The sequence below is a fragment of the Agelaius phoeniceus genome, chromosome 21 (genome assembly GCF_051311805.1).
Source record: "Agelaius phoeniceus isolate bAgePho1 chromosome 21, bAgePho1.hap1, whole genome shotgun sequence".
NCBI lineage: Eukaryota > Metazoa > Chordata > Aves > Passeriformes > Icteridae > Agelaius > Agelaius phoeniceus.
The window spans coordinates 7,900,299-7,908,977 of NC_135285.1; the positions used below are offsets into that span (position 1 = coordinate 7,900,299).

Genomic DNA, 8,679 nt, shown 5'->3' on the forward strand with positions numbered 1-8,679 from the left:
CTTAGGACTGGGTTACAGTATGGGTTACACACAGTGGTACAGCCTTCCACACCTGCAGTGCCCCTTGCAGTGAGGGCAGGCTGAGGGGGAAGAATCAGGAGTTTCCTGAGTGCTGACTTGGTCTGATGGCACTGTGGATGGAGGCTACCAAGGCTCCAGCTGTGGTAGTTGCTTGTTTTTGCCAGCCCTCATCTTGCAAAGCCACAGGCTGCCTTCCCCAGCTAGACCTGAGTGTCCACAGTAACCTCTAATTCATCTTTGCTACTGTTCCATGTATGATGCATGATGCAAGTCACAAGGCAAAGACCTGAAGGCCTTTATTTATCTGCTGAATCTGCTGTGAGCCATTCCTGACTTTAGGAAGGACTTGCTGCAAATAGGCTGATTGACAAAATCCTCTGGATCTGTCTTAAGGAAAAAAAAAATGGAGTTAGAATGTAGTTTACAACCAACCAGGATAGAAAAATGTATTTTTGTGGTTACTACTGAAGTTCACTTCTCCCACACTGGTGGGAGTTCAGTTTGCAGGGATTGCTTCAAGTCTCTTTGCAGCTTGATAATTTGTTTGCTCAAACTGCTCTGGAATTCCAGGTTCTTCAGTTATTTAGGAATCATCAGGCTCCTGTCATCCATAAAAGTCTGCTCTTGACTGTAGCACAGAGATGTTTCTTCCTTCCCCTCACAGAGGTACCTTCTGTATAAATTTCTTGTACCACAAGAAGGAAGTTGCAGCACACAATCCATACCTGTGAGAGAATCACACGTTGGCAACTTTCCAGGGTGGACTGAGCCTCCCTAAGACAGCTGCAATAACTTGGCACAAACTATTTAGGTTAAGACTGGCCTTTTGTAGCTCAAGAGCTCCTCCAGAGGAGCCCAGGCAGGCCCCTTACCAGGTGACAATGTACTGCATGTGCTCGTTCCTCAGGCTCACCCTGGTCTGGCCCCCGATGGGCCCCCCTGGGACTGTGCTTCCTGTGGGAATAACACAGCCAAATTAAATCCTTCCCTGCACAGCGTGGAGCTGCACTGAGTGTAAGAGGGGAAGAAAGTGATCAATCTGGTGGATATGCTGTTCTCACTCAGCCAGTGGGGTTCCCAAGTTCATAGAATCACAGAGTAGTTTGGGTTGGAAGGGAAGGGACCTTAAAACTTACCTCATTCTACCCCCTGCCATGGGCAGGGACGCCTTCCTCTATCCCAGGTTGCTCCAAGCCCTGTCCAACCTGGCCTGGGACACTTCCAGGGATCCAGGGGCAGCCACAGCTGCTCTGGGCACCCTGTGCAGGGCCCTCCCACCCTCACAGGGAAGAATTCCTTCCCAATATCCCATATAACCAGTTGAAGCCACACCCCTTGTCCTATCTCTGATGCTCCTGACAAAGTCCTTTTCCAGCTCTCTTGTAGGCTCCCTGTCACCTTCAGTAGAGGGCTGGCAGAGCACAGGAAGAGAACTGAGGGGGAAAGGGAGGGAGGGTGATGTAAATTGGACGTGGGCTGGGCCCCTCTGTGACTTACTGAAATCTGCATCGATGAAGATGGGCTCAGCACCCGTCACCTTGGCCATGGCCTCCAGGTCCCGGTAGTGCCAGCGGTTTTGTTCGATGTTGTTTTCAGGCACAAAGGGTTTCCTTTTTTCTGTTAACCTCACCACCCCTGTGAGATCAATCTCATCTTCAATCTGAGGAAAAGTGCAGGAAGAAAAAAAGAATGTTTCAAGATTGATTTAATATTCTGACACGTTTCCTGTCAGGAAAATGTGGCACTTGAGGGATCTGAGCATAAATGAAGTGGTTTTTCCCCGCAGTGGGGCAGTGCTGTAACACAGCAGGGGAAAAAGCAGAACAACAGCTCCTTGTTTGTAAAACACATTATTTACTTAACAAAAAGGTGGGAATTAAAGGTTTGCTGTCTTTGAAAATTGCAATGACTAATTAAATCATCTCCCATGATGCTGAACATAGCTCCTGCCTTTCTGGATTAGTAAGTGGTGCCTCTGGGTAACCAAAGGGCACAAAGAAACACCCCCCATTCCCTGGATCCCCCTTACCTGTCCCTTCTGCCTGGTCTCTGGTTTCAATTTGTTCTTGGGCACAAATCCTCGGTTGACTAAAATCGTGACCCTAGAATTACATAAAGAAGCACTGCTCAGGAGTGAAATGGAATTTAATCCTGCTGCTGCCTAGAACTAAAGACCAAAGAAAGAAGCAACCCACATGTTTGCTGCCACTTTTGCTGTCACCTGAACGCACATTATAAAGGAATTTAAATACAATTTCAAATGGAGCCTCGATGATGTCATAGACTAAGAGATACCTTTTAAGGCAGGGAATTATAGGTTGGATATTAGGAAGAAGTTTTTTACAGAAAGGGTGATAAAGTTCTGGAATGGTCTGCCTGGGGAGGTGGTGGAGTCACCATCCCTGGATGTGTTTAAGAAAAGACTGGATGTGGAGCTGGGTGCCAGGGCTTAGTTGAGGTGTTGGGGCTGGGCTGGACTCTATGATCTTTAGTGATTCTGTGCATTCTGTGAGTGAGAGATACCAACCCAACCACCAGGATTCAGATTTTCCAGGGAGCAGTGAGTGCTCCCGTGGAGCAGGGCCCTCCTGGACTCACCCCAGCTCTGTGCAGTAGAAGGGGGTGATGACATTGGCTCCGTTCTCCGGGTGGGACGAGATCCTGCCGGCCTCGCGTGCCTCGCGCTCGGGGTCCAGCAGGGAGCGGGGCAGGAGGTACAGCTCCTTGGAGTGGTCAAAACGGCCCCGCACCCGCACGGGTCTGTACTCCAACTCCTTCAGTTCCATGGGGCTGCACGGAACAGGAGGAAAACAAAATCACAGCTGTGCTGGGTCTGTACTCCAACTCCTTCAGTTCCATGGGGCTGCACGGAACAGGAGGAAAACAAAATCACAGCTGTGCTAGGTGAGTTCAATCAGGAGATTTTATTGCGGGGTTCTCCTTTTTCCTAACGGTTCACTCTGCATGGAGTCTGTTGGCAAACAGAGGCAGAAGACAAACAGCTCATGGAATATGGCTTAATGTATTTCAACTGTCCCAGAGAATCAAATAGAGATGATCAGGAGCATCCAGGGAGAAGTTGTTTTCCACAATATCTGCAACCCAGGTATCACAGAGCAGGTGGACTCACTGCCCCTGCATCCAGCCAAGGGAAGCATTTCTTTCCCATCCCACACCATGAAATCCAACAACTGAGCCCTTCTGAGAGTTGTGCCAGGTGACCAAGTAACCCTAAAAATCTCTCTCACATCTGACACAACTGCTCCACATGTCCTGCTGTTGCTCCAAGACTCCCTGTTGCAGTAAAAATTCCTTTGGGACACCACAGACACCCAAGTCCTCTTTCCCCAGTGGGATTAAAAATGCCATGAATTACATCCCACATTCTCTCCTGAACAGAGATTCATCCTTCCCCATGCATTCAGAGTATCCCACAGGAAAGAACTGACATATCCTTTTACTAAAAATAAATAAATTATCAGGATCTCTTTCTAATTTGCTGGCACATCCCAATTGCCATTGCGTCCCTTCATTTTCATGCAGGTCAGTTCAGCACAAGCTCATTAGTGCACAGTCCATATCTAATATTCCCAGTGCTCTGTAGACAACAAACCATCCCTGTTTCCATACTCTAATGTCAGAGGGATGGGGTCTGCTCTGATTCTTGATGCCAGCTGTGCAATCAAATCTAATTTCCACTTGCGCCGCTGAACCTGGAAATAAACAAACACAAAAGTAACTCCTTAGGGTAGAACAGAGCAATGTGACAACCCCAGCAAGTCTTAAAACCTTGGTCATAATTTTCTCATCAGATCTGGCCTAAATCAGGGTAATTGGAGATATGAAAATAGAGGCTACTGAATTTAATTTGAGAAAATATTTATACTAAAATAAAAGTGTAAAAAAAAAAGGCTTCCTTTAAAGACTTACAAGTGGACACTTGGAAAACAAGAAATGTAAAATAACAGCATATCTTTAACCTGCCTGTTGTCTGAACGAGATCAAATAGATGGAAAAACTTGACAGTCCTTAAGTGCTCATTTTTTGAAAAAATGAAATATTTATTTGTACCTGCCATGTGCCGAGACCAAACGTGGTGAGAGGGACGAGCAGAAGGCCCCATTTCAGCAAGGCATCCTCTCCAGATTTGCCAGCAGCTGCTGTAGAACTTTGTGGTCTGCAGAACCTCAAACAAACATCTACAGAAAACCAGAATGAGGAACAGGATTCAGAGAAGAGATGCTAAATTCCTGCAGGAAATACTACATCTTGGTACTAGGGTGAAACAGGGCAGAAGCCCAGACAAATATTTTCTTACCTTTAGTCTTTTGAACCAGACCAGAAGCTCCCTTAGTTAGAGGACATCCAAAAAATGTTCTTCTGATCAAGCACTGTGATGCCTACACAGAATAAGAAAGATCCTTTGTAATGTTGCTGCTTTATAAACCTTGTATTTAGGTGATATCAGTGATTGATGATTGTGTGAAATATTTTTTTATCCATTGATTTAAATCTCAAATAAACAACTGCCTGTGAAACACTATGGGTTAGGCTATAATTGAAATGAAATAAGGTAAAATTTCCGTTACAGAGCTGCCTATAGCAGAGCAATGAAGTTCTATCTATGCTATCAGCAAACACACAACAGCTTAATCTATTCTTGACAGAAACAAGGGCCTACAGGGGACAGGATCAGGGAGCTGAAACAGGGGACAGGATGAGGGGACTGGATCAGGGGACAGGAAAATGGGACAGGAGGAGGGAATAGGATCAAGGGACTGGATCAGGATGAGGGGACAGAATGAGGGAACTGGATCAGGAGACTGGATCAAGGGACAGGATGAAGAGACTGGATCAGGGGACAGGATAATGGGACACGATCAGGGGACAGGATGAGGGGACAGGATCGAAGGACAGGATCAGCGGCTTACCCGTCCCGGCCCCGCTGCCCCGAGGCTCCCCGGGCCCCGCCGCTCCCTCAGCAGCCTGGGCCCCGCTCGCAGCACCAGCGCGGCCATGGCAGCCCCGGCCCGGCCCGGCCCGGCCCCGCTGCCCCCGCCCTGCCCGCGGCCCGGAACGGGAAACGCGCCCGGGCCCGGCCCCTCGCGATGGCGGCGCCGGGCCTGGGCGGCGGCGCGGCCGTGCCGGAGGTGCCCGAGGCGGAGCGGCTCTTCCTGAGGCAGCACCCGCTGCTCAGCCCCGCGGGGCCGGGCAAGGTGCGGCCGTGTGAGGGCTGTGAGGGCTGGGGGGCACCGTCAGGGTCCTGAGGGGATGGGTCCATGATGGGGACGGCACCGCGTGGTTCCCGATGGGCTCAGCCCCAGCGAGCTCCTGCCCGAGGGGTTTGTCCAGCGCTGGTCTGTCCTGCAGAGCGCTGGTCTGGTCTGTCCTGCCCTCCCCAGCCCGGGAATGGATACGGGAAGGGTGATCAGACACTGGAAGGGGCTGCTCAGGGAGGTGGTGGAGCCCCCATGCCTGGAGAAGTACTGGACGTGGCACTGAGTGCCATGGTGTGGTTGACAAGGTGGGGATCGGTCATAGGTTGGACTCGATGATCTCAGAAGTTCTTTCCAACGGAATGGATTCTGAGATTCAGTGGGATAAACCCCTGGGTTTCCTGACCATTAATGTGTTTTTCAGGTGAGGTGCAGGCTGACAGGACATGAGCTGCCCTGTCGCCTGTCGGAGCTGCAGGCTTACACCAGCGGCAAGAAGTACCAGCGGCTCATAAAGGCAGCCAGAGAGTTCGACTATGGCACGTTTGAGCCCCACATAGTGCCCAGCACGAAGAATTTGTACGTATTCTCCCTCCTCTGTGTTGTGCTTTACACTTTATTCAATCTCAGACATAAAGTGGTTGGGCTTTACAAAGTTTTAGGTCTTTATGGATTTGAGGAGACTGGGAAAGGCTTTATAAAGTGTTTATCAACTTTGAGCAACTTGCAGTGCTTGTAAGTGAAAAGTTCTGAAGTCACAGCACACTTTAACTTTGTTGCTGGTCCTTTCTGTGTCTCTCAGACACCAGCTGTTCTGCAAACTCACCCTCAGACACATCAACAAGCTTCCAGAGCACGTCCTGCGTCACGTCCAAGGGAAACGCTACCAGAAGGCCCTGAAAATGTGTAAGTAGCTTTTCTGAAGCTGTACCAGGCAGCATTTCTTTCCTGAGCTGTTGAGATTCCAGCCTCTCTCTGAAGTGGGTGGGATGGCTTTGTTTAAATTGACAGCAGTGTGTTACTATGTGTCCTCCTCAGCTAGGAAGGAAGGTCTCAGATGTAGGGGGCAATTGGCTTCTAGCAAATACCTTGGAACATCCTTCCTTAAGAGGATCAGCTCTGAAACTCCCCCAAGGAGTGATACATGTGTCCAGCAGAACCTGTGTTAACATCTGCCCTGGTCCATAGTGTCACTGTAGATGTATATTTCGAGCATGCTGGACTTTGGAGTTGCATTTCCTACAAGCTTGAGCTGGGAATGAGAGGACTCAGGGGCTGGGCAGCTGATCAGTGCTGCCTGACCCTCTCTCTTAGATGAGGAATGCCAAAGGGAAGGAGTGGAGTACGTCCCTGCCTGCCTGAGACAGAAGAAGCAGCGGGCACAGCACCCTGATGACCAAACAAATGGGAGCAAGCAGGGTCACAGGAAAGAGGAGTTCTGGGAGCCAAAGTCCAGCGAGGAGGATGGAGAGGACACAGACGACAGCATGAGTGACCTGTATCCACGTGAGTGAGAACCTTGGTGTCATCCATGTCCTCAAGGGAGTTGCTTGTTTAATTGTCTCCTGGTTTCTTTACACTGCTGCCTGATGCTGGTGTGCCAGAGGCACCTGACTTCATCCAGCTGGGAGTCCTTGGGTTTTGGAAAAGCTTACCTCCACCAAATAAGAAATAATTAATGCTAATAATGAGTTGGATCATGCAAGGTCTGAGGGAAGGGATACAAGATCTTCTGAGATTTGCTGTTTTAGGAGTCTCCACTTACCATGTTTCTCAGCAAATCCTTGACAGAAGGTGGTCAGGCTGTTCTCCTGACTTAGATGTGGAGGTGCAAATCCATCTTGTAACACATGGCAGCACCCGTGCTGACATTCCCAGAATGGGAACAGAAAGAGCACCAAGGCACATTTCCAATAAAACACCAGCATGTTTATTTCCTAAGTATTTCAGTAGTGACACGTGGTGACTGGAAGCAGCTTTAAAGCAAAGTGAAGGGAGGCAGAGCCTGTGTGCACAGGGAACTGATTTTGAGCTAAATCTTTTTTAGCTGCGCTCTTCCCAGAAAAAAACCCACCAGCTGCAGAGAGCACAAAGGGCAGCGATGACTTTGTGACAGACAGCGAGGACGATGGCACCAAGCAGAACGGAGAGCACGGGGCAAGGAGGGACAGCAGCAGAGCAGCTGGCAAGAGAGGAAAGGTGGGAGTCATGCAGTGCCTGCAGCAGCAGGGGGTGTGGAGCTGGGATCCCAGCCTGTAGGTGTGCCAGCTATTCCTGTCTGGGAGCCAGCAGAAGGTGCAAAGCTGTTCAGAATAGATTTTTCCCTGTGTGCCAGACAGTGACTTGCATTCTGAGGTGTGAATTCCTGCCATATTTATGGCAATATTTATCCTGGCTGGGGTAGTGAGGGATGCTCCTGCCTGTACAAAGAGCTCATCTAGGGTGGGATCCTGCCCCACACCATTGTAAAAGGAAAGCTGATTTGTGTCCTGTGGGTTCTGTAATTGTTCTTCAAATACACAAAAAAATTTAACTGTTTTGCAGTCACAGAGTCCCTCTAGACCATTTTCCTGCCACTTCTGAGGCACTGCCTTACTATATAAATGTGTCAGAAAGTTAAGGCTGGATAAAGTTAGGATTCATTGCTGCAGGGAGCCTGTCAGTTTGTACCTAATGAAACCATCAGCAAGGGCTGCTGAGCTGCAGGATCTTGGCTCCATGAGCAGACTTGGGCTCATGCTGGCTGTTGAAGGAGATCACACTCAGTTTCTGTTTAAGCTGTCTCAGGCAAGGCTTGATCTGCATGTTGGAAATAAGCTGATTAACTTTTTTTTCCCCTACAGAAACAGACAGGCCCTTTAAAGAAGAAATTCAAAAGCCATCATCGAAAACCCAAAAACTTCAAGAAAGCAACCAATGGGAAATAAATTTTATGATAAATACCTGGACTGAAGTCTGTTGTGTAACAATTCCATTGGGAGTACAGGATGAAGTGTCTGCTCATTCCAGTTAATTGTTAAAGGTGTGGACGGGAATAATAGGCTGGAATTAAGTGGAATTCCAAGAGCTTCAAGCCAGTCCCACACTGAGGGAAGGATGTCTGCTGCAGTCAAGTCCAGGTAGCAGAGTTTTTTACAGAAAGCTGGTTTTTCTTAGGCAGGAAAGCCCAGCAGCTCACAGCTCAGTTTTTTACAGAAAGCTGGTTTTTCTTAGGCAGGAAAGCCCAGCAGCTCAGCTCAGTTTTTTACAGAAAGTTGGTTTTTCTTAGGCAGGAAAGCACAGCAGCTCAGCTCAGTTTTTTACAGAAAGCTGGTTTTTCTTAGGCAGGAAAGCACAGCAGCTCAGCTCAGTTTTTTACAGAAAGCTGGTTTTTCTTAGGCAGGAAAGCCCAGCAACTCAGCTCAGTTTTTTACAGAAAGCTGGTTTTTCTTAGGCAGGAAAG

The 8,679-nt window shown here is 48.7% G+C and overlaps 2 protein-coding genes across 2 annotated transcripts; one reads left to right on the forward strand and one right to left on the reverse strand.

The window, feature by feature from the left end:
• Positions 1–286: 286 nt before the first annotated feature.
• On the reverse strand, positions 287–5,099 carry SURF1 (SURF1 cytochrome c oxidase assembly factor). The gene is made up of 9 exons (XM_054646210.2): positions 4,953–5,099; positions 4,340–4,421; positions 4,093–4,220; positions 3,652–3,734; positions 2,620–2,811; positions 2,051–2,123; positions 1,519–1,681; positions 894–975; positions 287–746 (listed from the first exon to the last, which is right to left on the reverse strand). Exons 1-9 carry the CDS (start codon positions 5,037–5,039, stop codon positions 680–682), a joined length of 957 nt encoding a protein of 318 aa, XP_054502185.2. The 5' UTR covers positions 5,040–5,099; the 3' UTR covers positions 287–679.
• SURF2 (surfeit 2) lies at positions 5,099–8,185 on the forward strand. The gene is made up of 6 exons (XM_054646137.2): positions 5,099–5,237; positions 5,662–5,816; positions 6,040–6,143; positions 6,552–6,743; positions 7,285–7,436; positions 8,081–8,185. Exons 1-6 carry the CDS (start codon positions 5,130–5,132, stop codon positions 8,162–8,164), a joined length of 795 nt encoding a protein of 264 aa, XP_054502112.2. The 5' UTR covers positions 5,099–5,129; the 3' UTR covers positions 8,165–8,185.
• The last annotated feature ends 494 nt before the right edge of the window (positions 8,186–8,679 follow it).